The following is a 16,119-nucleotide window of genomic DNA, read 5'->3' as shown; positions in this document are numbered from 1 at the left end:
GCCACTTTAACTACGCCATCCACATCATTCCAGAGGGCAGGTCTTTCATATCCTGTCTCCTGCAGCTATAAACCACAGCAAAACATCTTGACTCCCACACCAATATAACAGCTGAAGCAGGAAATTTTATCAAAATGTGGGCTACTATAATAAGTCACTGGAACGGGCTCTCCTTATTTTACAAAGACCTGATTTCAGCTCCTCACAATTTGAATCTCTTCCCCAACGCTTCATTATTAAGAATCAGAGGCTACCTGGGGAGCGTATGGTTTTCCAGTGAATGGCCCCTGGAAATTCAGAATCTGTCTTAAAGCTACAGCTCTCCTGGAAACTACACGCTATCATTGCAGCCACTCAAATTTGGGGCCACCAATGGTCATCTCCGTGTCCAGATACACCCAAAGCAAGAAGCCTTCCCTCAGGACAGATCCTCTATTTATCAGGTCATCCCGTGCAGTAGTTACAAGACATTGGTTTTCAACTCACCTTGCCACCCTCATCTCCAAAGCAGGCCTCATTCCTCAGTTCTACACCCCTCACTACTTCAGAACTGGAGCAGCCACCTCAGCATCAAAAGCTAATATTAACCAGCATCTTATCAAGAGCCTAGGGCGCTGGTCCTCCTCGGCAGTAGAATGCTACATTCGCACTTCCGTTCCAATATACCTACAGCTCACCAAAAAATTGTTAGCATGCTCGGAGTGGGGGCTACCTGATCCACCGGGTCCACCAGAGGTTTATCCCGCCCATAGCAAGAAAAAAAATGGCCCTAAGAAAAAAACTAATGAATTGCTATTGAATTTGAAATAAAAGAAAGTGAAATATACTGTATTAAGTGAATCAGGAGGGATTCAATAAGATGTACACTGTGAGGGCCATTCCAGTCCAGGTATTTGAACCAATGAATCCACTCACCAGGTATTAAACAGGTCATTGTTTTGTAGGAAAATAGGTCAAATAGAAAAAGAGGAATATGGTAAAACATGATAAAAGGTCTGAAACTATGTACGTGGAAAGAGCAAGTTGTGGTTAATGTGGTATTACAAGGAAAATAAGGGGGTTGCAAGGCTAAGCTTTTATGGACCATGCATGTCTATTAGTGTCCCTGTTAGTGTCCCTGTTAGCGTGCCTGTTAGTGTCGCTCTTATTGTCCCTGTTAGTATCCCCGTTAGTGTCCCTGTTAGTGTCGCTCTTATTGTCCCTGTTAGTGTCTCCGTTAGTGTCTGTTAGTGTCCCTGTAAGTGTCCCTGTTAGTGTCCCTGTTAGTGTCCCTGTTAGTGTGCCTGTTAGTGTCTGTTAGTGTCCCTGTTAGTGTGCCTGTTAGTGTCCCTGTTAGTGTCCCTGTTAGTGTCGCTGTTAGTGTCCCTGTTAGTGTCTGTTAGTGTCCCTGTAAGTGTGCCTGTTAGTGTCGCTCTTATTGTCCCTGTTAGTGTCTCCATTAGTGTGCCTGTTAGTGTGTCTGTTATGCCCGATTAGACCTGTTAGTGTCCCTGTTAGTGTCCCTGTTAGTGTCTCTGTTAGTGTGTCTGTTAGTGTGTCTGTTAGTGTGTCTGTTAGTGTGTCTGTTAGTGTCCCTGTTAGTGTGTCTGTTAGTGTGCCTGTTAGCGTGTCTGTTAGTGTGTCTGTTAGTGTGTCTGTTAGCGTGCCTGTTAGTGTGTCTGTTAGTGTCTGTTAGTGTGTTAGTGTCCCTGTTAGTGTGTCTGTTAGTGTGTTAGTGTCTGTTAGTGTCCCTGTTAGTGTCCCTGTTAGTGTGCCTGTTAGAGTCTGTTAGTGTCTGTTAGTGTGTCTGTTAGTGTGTCTGTTAGTGTGTCTGTTAGTGTGTCTGTTAGTGTGCCTGTTAGTGTGTCTGTTAGTGTCCCTGTTAGTGTGTCTGTTAGCGTGCCTGTTAGCGTGTCTGTTAGTGTGTCTGTTAGTGTGTCTGTTAGCGTGTCTGTTAGCGTGTCTGTTAGTGTGCCTGTTAGTGTGTCTGTTAGCGTGTCTGTTAGCGTGTCTGTTAGTGTGTCTGTTAGCGTGCCTGTTAGTGTGTCTGTTAGTGTCCCTGTTAGTGTCTGTTAGTGTGTCTGTTAGTGTGTCTGTTAGTGTGTCTGTTAGTGTCCCTGTTAGTGTGCCTGTTAGTGTGTCTGTTAGTGTCCCTGTTAGTGTGTCTGTTAGTGTGCCTGTTAGTGTGTCTGTTAGTGTGTCTGTTAGTGTTAGTGTGTCTGTTAGTGTGTCTGTTAGTGTGTCTGTTAGTGTGTTTGTTAGTGTCCCTGTTAGTGTCTCTGTTAGTGTGCCTGTTAGTGTCTGTTAGTGTCCCTGTTAGTGTGTCTGTTAGTGTCCCTGTTAGTGTGTCTGTTAGTGTCTGTTAGTGTGTCTGTTAGTGTGTCTGTTAGTGTGTCTGTTAGTGTGTTAGTGTGTCTGTTAGTGTGTCTGTTAGTGTGTCTGTTAGTGTGTCTGTTAGTGTGTCTGTTAGTGTGTTAGTGTGTCTGTTAGTGTGTCTGTTAGTGTGTCTGTTAGTGTGCCTGTTAGTGTGTCTGTTAGTGTGTCTGTTAGTGTGTCTGTTAGTGTCCCTGTTAGTGTGCCTGTTAGTGTGCCTGTTAGTGTGTCTGTTAGCGTGTCTGTTAGTGTGTCTGTTAGTGTGTCTGTTAGTGTGTCTGTTAGCGTGTCTGTTAGTGTGTCTGTTAGTGTGTCTGTTAGTGTGTCTGTTAGCGTGTCTGTTAGTGTGTCTGTTAGTGTGTGTTAGTGTGTCTGTTAGTGTGTCTGTTAGTGTGTCTGTTAGTGTGTCTGTTAGTGTGTCTGTTAGTGTGTCTGTTAGTGTGTCTGTTAGTGTGTCTGTTAGTGTGTCTGTTAGCGTGTCTGTTAGTGTGTCTGTTAGCGTGTCTGTTAGTGTGTCTGTTAGTGTCCCTGTTAGTGTGTCTGTTAGCGTGCCTGTTAGTGTGTCTGTTAGTGTGTCGGTTAGCGTGCCTGTTAGTGTCCCTGTTAGTGTGCATGCTGCTCCTCTGCAGCAGTGCAAGTCTTGTGCTGTCCTTTGTTCACATATATAACACAGGGAGGAGACACCATATGAAATCAATTAGTTTCTTAGGTGTCTGAGTAATGTGATATCTTTAATGAGGTTTGCAGATGTCCAGGCACCATGAGGAGACCCCATTAATACCAGCAATGGTTTTCAATCCCATCCATTCCAGACACTATTACCAGTAGTTCCAGTAATGCAGGAGTATAATTATTATATCCCTGGAATAACCCTGATATCCCGGGGCTATTTGTGATGGAGGAGGTCAGCTGCAAAATTGTTTGACTGTAGTACACTGTCCCTATCTCCTTTCAGCTCCTTTCACCTAACAGAACTGTATGACAATTGTATGCAAATGCAGGTGTGTATTATTGCATGATAATGTTGCTGTTCACAGTGTTGATATTTAGTGATAGTGCCAGTCAATGAAGGCTCTAGTCTCTAGGGCTGAAGGTACATTTATAAAATAGTGTTTCTTTTTTTAATTATTATTATTTATTTTTGTGTAAGGATATTAATAAATAAATAAATAAATAAATGCGTAAATAACAGTAATGTTCCATTTTGCAATATTAGTAAAGATTGCTCAGGAGTATCTTTTTGTTCAATAATTACACTCCTCAAATGAGCCTGCTTGAATAGCCCTGCTCTTTTTTCCATATGGGATCATTAATGTCCTGAGGGAAAACTCAACACAACACAATTTATGACTGAGTGTGCAAGTTAATAGTGCTCCCGTGTAGTCAGGGCCTCTGTTTACCATTTCATCCAGGTCAACAAACAAACACAATAAACCCCATGCTGGAGGACTGGTGGAGTGCTGGACCACAGGGAACAGTCATCCCTAAATAAACTCCATGCTGGAGGACTGGTGGAGTGCTGGACCACAGGAAACAGTCACCCCTAAATAAACATCCATGCTGGAGGACTGGTGGAGTGCTGGACCACAGGAAACAGTCACTCCTTGGCCAGGTCTAACTAACCTCTAATCAAACTGGGCACATTTCTTTCCATATCTGAAGCACTGTACAGAAAAGCCAGGCTAGTTGATGAGTAATTACAGATCTGATATACTGCCTACTCGTTCTCTCTCCTCGTTTACACAACAGAGGCCTTTCATGTATCCACTCAAACAGAAAGAAAAACAATCACTAATACCTCACAGTTATTGTTGCAAAATCCAATAAAGAAATACCTTTAATCTCAAAACTAGTCTTCCCTTGCCATCTCCTGGAACAAAAACTGTAGTATAGAGCTCTCCTGTCATAATGTCATTAGATGAATTCTTCTCATTGTTTGGTATTATCCATATATATATATATATATATATATATATATATATATATATATATATATATATATATATATATATATATATAACATTATAGAAGGGACTGTAAACATATGCAAAAAGTCCCTCTTTGTCTGGATTGCTGAATTGAAGATGACGTGTCTTTTTAAATACATTCCCATTTTCAATCTCTTTTTGAAATTCACATTCCTGTCTACCACAGTGGAAGAAGATTATGTTTTTTTACAGCCGGGTGTGCCAGCATCTCCATGGCAACAAGACTACAGGATATTAAGCAGATTACTCCACAATCTCTATCTTTATACATTATTGGGTTTTTTTTGTTGTTTTTGTAAAAGTACTACAGGGAACATTTCAAGAGGTTTTCAGAACCACACTAACGGCACATCAAGCCTGTCAGTTTGAAGCATATCAGGCGCAGGAATCTGTCCGTTTACTACCCTTTATACAGAGATGATAAAAAACCTTGTGCTCAAACCCTATGGGGACTTGGTTACTGATGACACCGCTCTCATAAAGAGCAAAGAGTATGAGAAAGGCAAGGGAATCAGCTTTAGCAGTATTCACACACAGTAAAACAGGGATACTGTCGTTAGGGTTAGAGTTACAGTTTTTTTTTTTTTCTTTTTTTTGTATCTAATGTGCCATTCTCACAAAGCTTTAAACAAGTTTGTTTTTTGTTGAATAAAATATAGGCTTCTTCAACAACTGTCTAGAAACGTTTAATTAATATAAACATTTGGGAAATATCATATTTGATTAATTAACACCACAAAACACAGGGTGCAAGGTTGCTAGTGCTAATAAAAGGCTAGAAAGCTCTCCCTTCATCACAGGAGTGGAGGATAAACTTTTAGTTCTTCAGTAACAGTGGGCTCTACTGTATATAATGCAAACAGCATCATCCTTGGTGGTTTTCATACAGTACCCTTCCAGACAAATGAACACTCGAGAGAGGCACATGCACTGGTACAGATATTACTTAAGCTTGGTATACAAAAAAACTCTTTAATGAGCTACATCCTGCTAGATTTCAGCTGTTATTAAACATCATTAAAGGAGTACCCTAATGCACTCTTACACAAACTGTACACAAAGTAGCCTTCCTTAGTATAGAGTCCAGGGCCGCCCCTATTCCCACCCGTGGAATTGAAAGTATAGAGGACAGCAAACTATACTTAAGTTATTATACTACATAAGTTAACTATACTTTCCATATGAAGCCCAGCAGGGCATGCTATTCAATTTACACATGGAACGGAAATAACCATAACAACTTATTATAACAATACAGTTAAAGAAAACATTAAAATCACAGGTAGATGACAGCTAAAAATGCTCCAAAAATTACAAAGTAGCCTGTCCTCAAATGAGAACAATGGCACTTAATGGATTAAGAAAAGAAAAAATTGCTTCAAGAGTATAACAAGTATTAACGTGTATTTATATATGAGGACTACAGAACTATCAGACAGTTGGAGACACTGAACCTTGTGAAAAACAAAATGTTATTAGGACATCCAGAATAACAAGTGCCGACCCTCATATGAAACGGTGGTGATCGCATACTCTGAAATATGAATTGAAGCTTTTATATAACTCATAAAGCAGATGTATTTCAGGCTGTTAAGCTAATAGAGGGACAGGGATTTCAAATCACCCATTAATCAATGGATTATAGCCACAGCAGATTGTGTTTCGTAATGACTAATGAAAGAAGCTATTCTGACTCTGTGTGCCAGCGTGGTTCTAAATGCGCTCTGGGGGGGATCATCTGCCAGCTGAGGGAGGCTCTGCAGTTCAGCATGATATCTGGCTACTGTCTTGGTCCTCTTTCTTGGGCTGGATATAAAAAAGGAATGAATCCTTCGCCAGAGTGACTGGCGTTACGGATTCTGCCCTGTCCTCTGTCGGGGAGACATGGTTAAGAGCTCTAAAAACCAGGAATGCAGGAGCCCAGCTCTTTTGCATTGTGGTTAAGATGATTGCTTGCGATGTGTAGGGTCGCCGGTTCATAGATCGCTGAGGGAAGAGTGTTGTGTGATACTCTGCTGTTACAGATTCTGTCCTGTCCCCTGTCGATGACATGAGATGTGGTTAAACACTCTCAAACCATGAATGCAGATGTGCTGTTTTGCATCGTGGTTAGGATGTTTATGGTGCATGAGGTTGCCGGTCTGTGCCCAGCCTCCACCCTGTTACATGGATGTCACTGTGATGTGAACTATACAGTCATGCTGGGTGTGATGGAGATGACCAGCACAATGTAGAACACACAGAGAGGTAAAGACCTTCTCAGGAATGGATGTAGAACACCGTAGAGGGTTAGGGTTAGGGTTAGGTAAAGACCTTCTCAGGAATGACTGTAGAACACCATAGAGGGGTAAATATCTTCTCAGGAATGACTGTAGAATACTACAGAGGGGTAAAGACCTCAGGAACAAGGTAAGAGGTAGGATGGAGGCATTATTCCCTGTTAATTTGCATCCCTTCTCATCCAACATAGAGGCGTGTCCAGCAGCTTTTTTCACCAACGTATCTCACAAAAGGAGAGAGCTTACAATAATAGATTTAATTGTTTTGGTGCTGTTTATTTTTAACCCTTTATGGTACAAGGGACATATGTGTCCCACAAATAAAATCATGCAAACTTTATTATTTTTACAATGAGGTGCATGATACAGAGTTTAAAATGTACTGGTTGGAACTGGTCATCCAAATTGTCAGTTTCCTCCGTGAGTCACTCTCAAATGTATTTTAAGATAAATCTGTCTGAACAAGCATTTTATTCCTTGAGTACCTGAAGGTGTTAAGCAGCAATTTGGAACTTCCTAAAGCTGACACTTCTTTACTAAGCTTTTTCTATAAATGCAATATTTATTATTTCCTTCATTGATTGAGAGGAATGAGCTGAATGATGCACACTTCACTGCAGTAGACTCTTCTGAACAGACCCCAATATGTCATGGAAGGAAAATACATTAAATCCCTCCTCAAAACAAAATGGATGGAGTAAAGTTCCACATGTCATGGTGAAGGCAAGAACGCTCATCTGAAACTTTTCATTCGCCAATGAAAGGTCTAAAGTAATTAGAAATGTTTTGCTGGCATTTAAACAGAATATTTAAATCTAAATTAAAAAAAAAAAAAAACAGTGTAATTATATTCAATTTTATAGCACAGAATCTAGTTGTATTACAAGTCGTATCTTAATTTATAAGGGTAATCCTTTTTAGAATGGAAACCAGGTGGCATATTTTTCAGCATCAATCTATGTCAGCCTTGTGTGTTAGTATTAAAGGGGCTACCACAGCGGGTAATTCAAGATCAAAGACTATAAAATGGCTAATAACCTCATTAGACTCATGCCAGACCCTAACCAAACGTTATACTGCAGTTATTTACTTTGCTCATAAAGGGGATCCCAGATGGGTTTCGCTGGAGTCAAATTGGGAGACGTATACTAAATCAGCACATTTTACAAAAGCACAGCAACCATATGCTTTTTTCAGTATTACTGACTGTTCTGTTGCTATGCAGAGAAGGCATTAGGAGTGGTGAGGCGTTGAGTGAGTACAGAGTCATCAATGCAGCTGCGCACAATGGATTTGGAACATATGTTGTGCAGTTGTCCTAATACAGGAGTATTGGTTTGTACCATTGTTTAATAACTGTACTGTAGGTCACAAGAAGAACATATTACCCCTGTGCTAACATGCATGTTCCAGTGTTTTGCATTGCCAGGTCTCTAGTCAGTTCAAAGCGCAATATTATAATCTTCTTCCAACAAGTGTATTTCATGCTGGTGAAAGTGGTAACACACGTGTGACTGTATTGTTTCATGTTCTTCTTTACCATGATACTTTGACAGGTTGTTTTATAGTTTCACCATGCTTTTCCACGGTTATCCTATCATTGGTACTGGTTTTACCACACCACGATGTGTTATTGTTATGCATTTTGGGAGTCCATAAAACAAGAAATGTGTTTGCAATGTTTAAAAACACAAACAGTATGTGGCTAAATGAATCCACACAAAAAAATAACAAAATATACCACATAATTACTTTCAAGTCTACTTTGGTTTTATAATAATGCATGTGTATGGTGACCAGATTTTTAAGTACTTAAACTGGAACTCCATAACTTCCTATGTCCAAACTAGGGCTTTTATTTTCACTTGGTCAGTGTTTGATCTAACATTGCATTGAAAGTGAATGCAGAGACTCGTGGTGATATTTGGAGTTAATATTTTACTTTCAAAAACATTTTTTTTTTTTAAATTAATAAATGATCATATTGTCTTTGTAATGTAATTTCTACACAAGTATAGTTATTACATTACACAGTAGCAATTCAATAATATTAAATTCCGAGATTCTATTTTATTGCTGATTACTGCTGCAAATCTAGTCCATTTTTTGCCTAAGAAACTGCCTCTTCTCCTCTGATTTCCACTTTCAAGTCACTAATCTAAATTTAAATAATAAATAACAATGCGTTTGGCCACGGCTAATTTCTTTGCTGATCTTGGCTGGAGTTTGTTTTTTTGAGTCAACAGTATAGGCTGAGACATGGATACTATATAATCTTCCTTATTATAAGCATTAGCCTGTGTGAAATGCACAGAGAAGTTTTCAGATTGTCAGGATACGCTTTCTCATTATCATTGATTGGTACTGAAAAACTGCATAGACAAGGCAGGAAATGTCTTCATACAACATACTTGTCGACTTAAAACATGTTAAAAAGGACATTTGTAAATAAAACTGGAGAAACTTAAAGGGATCCTAAGTAATTCAATCCCTGGCAGTTGCCTCTTTTGCTGAAGGACAAACTTGTTTTTATCAATGTGTTGTTTTTCTTCTATTAAACTAATAGCTGTGATAAAGTAAAATACTTATAAAATACCTTCTATAGCCATCACACATATACAACAGGTAGCATTCATCTTAAACATGAGTAGGCCTATTCCACTGGCTCTATTTCTTTCTTAAACTTTGCAGGATAAAATATACTTATTCTATAATATATTTAACACAGAAATAAAAATAAGGGGTCACCAAATTAAAAAGAGATTTATGCTGCTCTAAGGCAGCTGATTTAGATACTTTCTTAAAGAAAGGTAAAATGAAACATACAGTGACAGTTGATGTGAATAAAGCAGGTTTAATAGCCAGTAACATTAAAAAGTGGAGGGGTCTAACTGAAAGTGACAGGGATTAATAGATCTGCATGGAGGTGAGGATTACCTTCATGTTGCTGCACAGATTCATAATTTTCTATGAAGAACATGACAGTAACACTTCATATTTGAATTAACTGCAGGATTTACACATGGAGAACACACTCCAGGAAGATTTTGTTTTATGTTCCATAAGTACTGCACCTTTTGGTAAATCTTATAAAAACATAGCTGGACAAATCCTTTTGACAGAACAGAGCCCTCGAAATGTTTCATCAATCACACATCTCATTATACAGCATGATCTCATAGGATTTTTTATAGTTTGTTTTTGCATTAAGATGAATGGTTTCCTTTTATGTGGCAGTGGAATTGAATATCCTGCACACAAAACCTTGCCATGTGGAGTGAGCAGGGCAAGCGAGCCAAGGCTACATGAAGATGAGTTGATGTCATCTCCTCTGGCAGGGGGATGCGTCAATGATGGCTGTGCCTGGCACGCACCACTCCCAGCAAGAGCCTCTTTCTAACTCAATATGCACAGGCTACTCTCTTTGACTGGATCCTCACCAGCACAGTGGCACATGGCAAGCAGTGTGAAGAGCTCATCTCATGTCTCACGTGTTAATGTACACGCTGTTCACACAACTGTAAAGCAGTGCGAAGAGCTCATGTCACGTCTCACGTGTTAATGTACACGCTGCTCACAGAACTGTAAAGCAGTGTGCCATGTAGTGTGGTCTCGGGTTTAGAGAGGAAAGCAAGGGTGATTTTAGTGTAGGGTTTGAAGGTTCAAACACCCCACGTTAAACGTTGTTTATGAAACCCCCACACATGCAGCTGTACTTTTACATAATGAAACAGGGAACAGCAGGATGAGTGTTTTATACAGTGTATGTAGATTTAAGGTGGTAAAGGTAAAGGAGAATTTCACTGTACACATTTTTTTAAACTTAACATAATAGTTGTCATCCTTTTGACTTAGAGAGGTTCCAATAAAAGTTTGCAAAAACCCTGAATAAATATGTTGGTAGCATAGCTGCAAATATAAAGTGTTGAGAGTGGGTGTTTATGATTGGTATGACTGGAGGCACAGTTGATACAATATCAAAACACAAGTATAGCACCATATGTCAGCAGCAAAAAAGGTGCTGGACAAATTAATAAAAGCTTTTGTAGCCCATTTTGCACCACTCAGACCCCCTAAATATGAAATACTGTATATTGGTATCCTTGACTTGACACATCTGCTCTTCAAATTTGAATTAAAAAGCTGTCTCTCAGGTGCAGTGGTACAGTACCTGTAAGTCTATTCATTTACAATGATACCGAGGGCTATGTGTAGCTGCTCCTGAAAGCACGATTGTTCCTCAAGCATTTGATTCTGGACAGAGCGACAATGTGCTATGCAGTAGACACACATGCCACTACAATAGTACTCAAAGAAAAGAAAGAAGTTATTTACAAACCACTAACTAAGATCATCCAACAATCTCTTGAGACAGGAGGTTGTACCGACAGACCGGACAAATGCAAAAGTAATACCGATCCACAAAACGGGGGACAAAATTGAACCAGGTAACTACAGACCAATAAGCCTGACTTCTATTATATGTAAATTTATAGAAACTATAATAAGATCCAAAATGGAAAATTAAAAGATGGTAACAGAATCCTGGGAGACAGTCAGCATGGTTTTAGGAACGAGAGATTGTGTCTAACTAAACTGCTCGATTTTTTTGAGGATGCAACATCAACAATGGATAATTGCAAAGTACATGACATGGTTTATTTAGATTTCCAGAAAGCTTTTGACAATGTTCTGCGTGATAAACAGAAAGTACTGATCAGAGGAGAAACCTCAGAATGGAGCAAGGTAACCAGTGGAATACCACAGGGATCAGAATTAGGTCCTCAGCTCTTCCTAATCTACATTAATGACTTAGAGTGGCAAACACCGTTGCAGCAGCAAAGGTCATTCAAAATAATCTAGACAGCACTCAGAACTGGGCAGACACATGGCACACATGGCAAATGGCATTTAATAGAGAAAAGTGTAAGGTACTGCACACAGGCAATAAAAATATCCATTATAAATACCATATGGGAGATAATGAAATTCAAGAATCACTCTATGAAAAAGATCTAGGGGTTTATGTCTAGACAATCTGGGGAAGATATAAAAAAGGCTAACAAAATGCTTGGATATATAGTGAAATGTGTTGAATTTAAATCAAGGGAAACTTTAAATGCATTATTAAGACCTCATCTAGAATATTGTGTTCAGTTCTGGTCACCTCGCTACAAAAAAGATATTGCTGCTCTAGAGAGAGTGCAAAGAAGAGCGAGTAGGATTGTCCCAGGTTTAAAAGGCATGTCATATGCAGACAAGCTAAAATAACTGAATCTGTTCAGTCTTGAACAAAGAAGACTACGCAGCGATCTGATTCAAGCATTCAAAATTTTAAAAGGTATTGACAATGTTGACCTAGGGGACTTTTTCAACCTGAAAAAAGGAACCAGGAAGGGGTCAGAAATGGAGATTAGATAAAGGGGCATTCAGAACAGAAAACAGGAGGCACTTTTTACACAGATGATTGTGACGGTATGGAACCAACTCCCCAGTAATGTTGTTGAAGCCGACACCCTGGGATCCTTCAAGAATTGATGAGATAATAAGCTACTAACAACCAAACGAGCAAGATGGGCCAAATAGCCTCCTCTCGTTTGTGACTTGTCTTATGTTCTCTGAAAGCCGAAATAAAACTGCAGCACGTTCATCAATCATCTACTTAACGACTTGCTATTCAATCATAGTTAATTTAATTCATCAGCATTAACTCTCAATGTATTTTTTATCTGAATTACACACAGCAGGGCTGATTACTTTATAGCTAAACTTCATGGCCCCAATTGACTTGTTGCACAGCGACATCTAGTGGCAAGAATAAATGTGCACTCCCTGGCAAAGGTCTCTGAATGGATTTATCAGTGCAGATCATCGTGAATGGTCTCAAATCCCTCCAGAACAATTTGAATGCCTTGCAGAACCGTCATGTTGAATCAGGACCACCCTGACATTGTTATAGCAGACGTTTCCAATTCTTTGTATCTATAAGAAGGAGAATATAAGTCTACATATATTCATATCTAAATCATAGCAACCCCTGCATACACAAGCACACATACAAATGAAGAAAAACACGAGAATGAAAAAGAATTCCATCCGATTTTATTACACATCAGTTGTATAGCACAGTAGTTTTCATCTCACTATATGAAATTCCCCATTAGTGAACCGGACTCCTCAGCACTCCAGGTCAACAGCTCAAAGTGAATTTGTATAGTACTTATTCTTATTGTCTAAAAAACATACAGACACACAGCTGTCCAGTAAGCAGTAAAGCAACCGCTGTACTGACTAAAGCATTATGTTGCAAAGACAAGCCTTGCATATGGTTGGCATTTACAATAAAATATATTAGCATCTTGTGTTGGAACCAAGTCTCAGGCCAAAGGAACTCCTGCTCTGGCCTTATCCAGCATTTTCTTGTGGTGCTCAGTGAACCGTGTGTGTTTAATGTCAGTGTGGTTAATGTCACCCTCTGCTTTTTATTGCCGCAGTGAAATGTCCTGTCCAGAATAGAATGGGAGTCGATGGGGACCAGCTCCTCATAACACCATGCTGGTTATTTCCACACTATAATCTATTCATAACGTAGCAGTCAAGTTCCTGATTTCCAGCCCATCTACTATCACTTGGGGAAATAAGAGCATGCGATTAGGACTTCTTATTCCTTTCCTTCGGTTGTCTCAATCCAGACCCATTGTGATTGAAATACGTATTCTAACCAACACAATCCAGGCGCCTGCGTATTCTGACTGTTGCAAGCACAGAGTTGTTTTCAACGTAATAACCCAAACCTGAATGTAGGGGTAACATTTGATTTAGAAACGGAACTATGCAGGGGGTATGTATGGTAGGAGTATGCTCCTCATGTTAGTCTGAGAGACACTCATGTTAAGTGTGAATATATCTGCGGTTCTGGCTTTTGGTGCACAACTAAAGTACAGTATTGAGGTAGCACTGGCTCATTTTAAATGACTTGAAGTAGTATTCCCATCCTAATAAGCAGCACGATTAACTGGAGGCACCCTGCAGGAATGTACCACCTCTTATTTTTTTGTTATGGTGGAGATTCCAACAGGGCTGCACTCTGAATGCAGAGCGGCAGTGTACTGAATTCAACTGAATGAGCAATGGTATCTATAATCATCTATAACATCTAGGTCTATTGTAGGTTCAGTAAAGTAATTACATATACACACACACCTATCTACCTATCGTAGCATGCCACAACACCTCCACTGTGGGACCTACTCACACAGGTAAGTTTCCACTTTGCATTAGACTAATACCTTCTTAAAATAGGAACAATAACTCAATTCACACAGCAAAGAAGTATATTCTAGAAAGCCTAATTACTGTAAATGTGCTACCCATTTGCATGCTGGTATTCAGTACCAGAAGTGAACATATCCTTCACCAACAAGAATATTTCTGCTAAAATCAGTTTTAAAACAGAATCCCTTTGTTAAACAATCCTGAGAACATCAACAGCACTGTCTGTACTAGGAGTGCTATCTGTCCTGTTTTAATATAGAACGCTTCTTAGAATGAACTTAAGGCCAAAATGAATACAATCAAGACTTATAAAAAGCATTTTAGTGTAGTTCTGTTTTAAAGGCAGCTTCACTGAACCACATCATCTACTATATAGCTAATACTGTACCAACATCAATCACAATTGGCTGTAAAACAACCTCAAATTGATAATTGTTGATCTGATTAACAATATTTTATTTTTGTAAAAACTTAAATTTTGAACCAACAAATAAAATAACTTCTTACCCAAGTAAGACACATAATGGCTATTTGGTGACACCCCTACCCTTATTTACACATGCTGGTGAAACACTATTTCAACCGTAATCTGTGACAAACCAGTTTCTATACAGAGAACGCCCTCTAGTGTGCAGGAGATGCAGGACAGGTTAACGAAACTGTATATCACATTGGCATCAGTTTTGTCGAGCAATTCTTTTGCATTTGTACAGCTGGTTTTGGCTGCCACTGTGTACCATCTGACTTTGCCTTAGAAGTGGTTTTGAGTCACTTCACTGACTGACACCGAACACATCCAATCAGATACAAATACACACACATTAGAGTTTGTGAAACTGCTTTCTATTTATAAATTAATCCTACATGTAAAACTAAATTGGGGAAACCGGGTATTTCAGCAAGTAATCATTTCAAAAGAGGGGTCACGACCTACAAAGGATGATGCATGTACATTGAAACGTCAGTTATTTCACAAAATCTGATTTACAGGACACTTTCTAAAGATAGAAATACGCATGGATGATTTAAATTTTTTTTTTTTTTTTTTCCCCCCCACACACAATTTAAGACCACAAAATGCAAAGAATCCAATTCAATTTATGCCATCATACCTTTGTGTGCTATATTTCATATGAAATAAATGAAGTAAAAATTGCATAGACAACACTGGTTACTAGAACAATTAAAACAGCACCCTTGTTTAAATCCAGGACAAGGATGGCTTGATAACTTTCTGACTGACACTATGGCCAGCCTCAGACAGACATCAACTGGTAATCCGTCATGCTGCCCAATTAAAAAAATAAAAATAACACTCTGAAGATAAAACTACAAATGTACAAACCTCTATAGGTAAGCCTCCACTCTAGTAAATATGTTCAAATCTCAATCAATATGTGCAGCTCACTGTAGGTCTTCTGGACATGCTCCTGATCAGTTCTCAGAAGAAATGCATCTATGAAAACATCAGAAGCTGCAGATCTTAGATTTATGGATAACATAGTTAAGAATCTGTCTAACTAGATTTACTTGTAAACCTTTAATTCACAACAAAATATCAAGTTTAAATATCAGAAACAGTTAAATCAATGCAGAGAAAATACTATTTGCTGCAATTAACCATGAAAAAAACTGCAACCTTACAAAAAAAAATCCAATTCACACACAGTCCATCACTGAACTTTTTTTTTTTTTTTTAATTTCTTTCTTGAATGCAGAAACCACACAATAACAACTGAGCCAGCCCCCCAGGGTGATGTGGTTAGCTGTGCTTCACAAAGTCTGGTGTTTGGATCCCTGTGTGCAGAGTCAGGGACCCGGGTCTATCCACTGCCAGGGCGGGGTGGCAAGCCTCTGTGAATTTGTGCCGGTAGGAGAACAGCAGCTGCCCACTCTGTGCGTTGAAGAACAGCAGCCGTCCGTGCAGGTAATCCAGCAGAGTCCCGACCCGCAGAGGCAGCTCCGCCATCTGGATGTCAGCCTGGGCACTGCTGTGGAGGAACTCGAACCTGCGACAGAGAGCAGGGCAAGGAGGATAAATGAATAAATGATGAAAATCATAAATCATGATAATAGCTGGAGGAACTGGAACCTGTGAGCACAGGACAGAGGAGAAATTAAGCAGCAGAAGAAACAAGCAGAAAAAAAAAGAAGTTGAAGCAGCAGAAGAAACTGAAGCAGCAAAGCAGTAGCAGAAGAAACAAGAAATAACTAAAGCAGAAGCA

General features: G+C 39.3%; 1 protein-coding gene across 1 annotated transcript in view; it reads right to left on the bottom strand.

Annotated features, from left to right (window-relative positions):
* Positions 1 to 12,720: 12,720 nt before the first annotated feature.
* Positions 12,721 to 16,119, bottom strand: part of LOC121313749 (cardiomyopathy-associated protein 5-like) — a 35,150-nt gene continuing 31,751 nt past the window's right edge. The window contains exon 13 of the mRNA XM_041246556.1: positions 12,721 to 15,903. Within this exon, the coding sequence (XP_041102490.1) occupies positions 15,657 to 15,903 (247 nt within the window). The 3' untranslated portion in view covers positions 12,721 to 15,656. The remainder of the gene's footprint in view (positions 15,904 to 16,119) is intronic.

The sequence above is a fragment of the Polyodon spathula genome, chromosome 1, assembly GCF_017654505.1.
Source record: "Polyodon spathula isolate WHYD16114869_AA chromosome 1, ASM1765450v1, whole genome shotgun sequence".
NCBI classification, from domain to species: Eukaryota; Metazoa; Chordata; class Actinopteri; order Acipenseriformes; family Polyodontidae; genus Polyodon; species Polyodon spathula.
The sequence above is the reverse complement of the archived record's forward strand: the minus strand, read 5'-3'. Positions and strand labels throughout refer to the sequence as shown.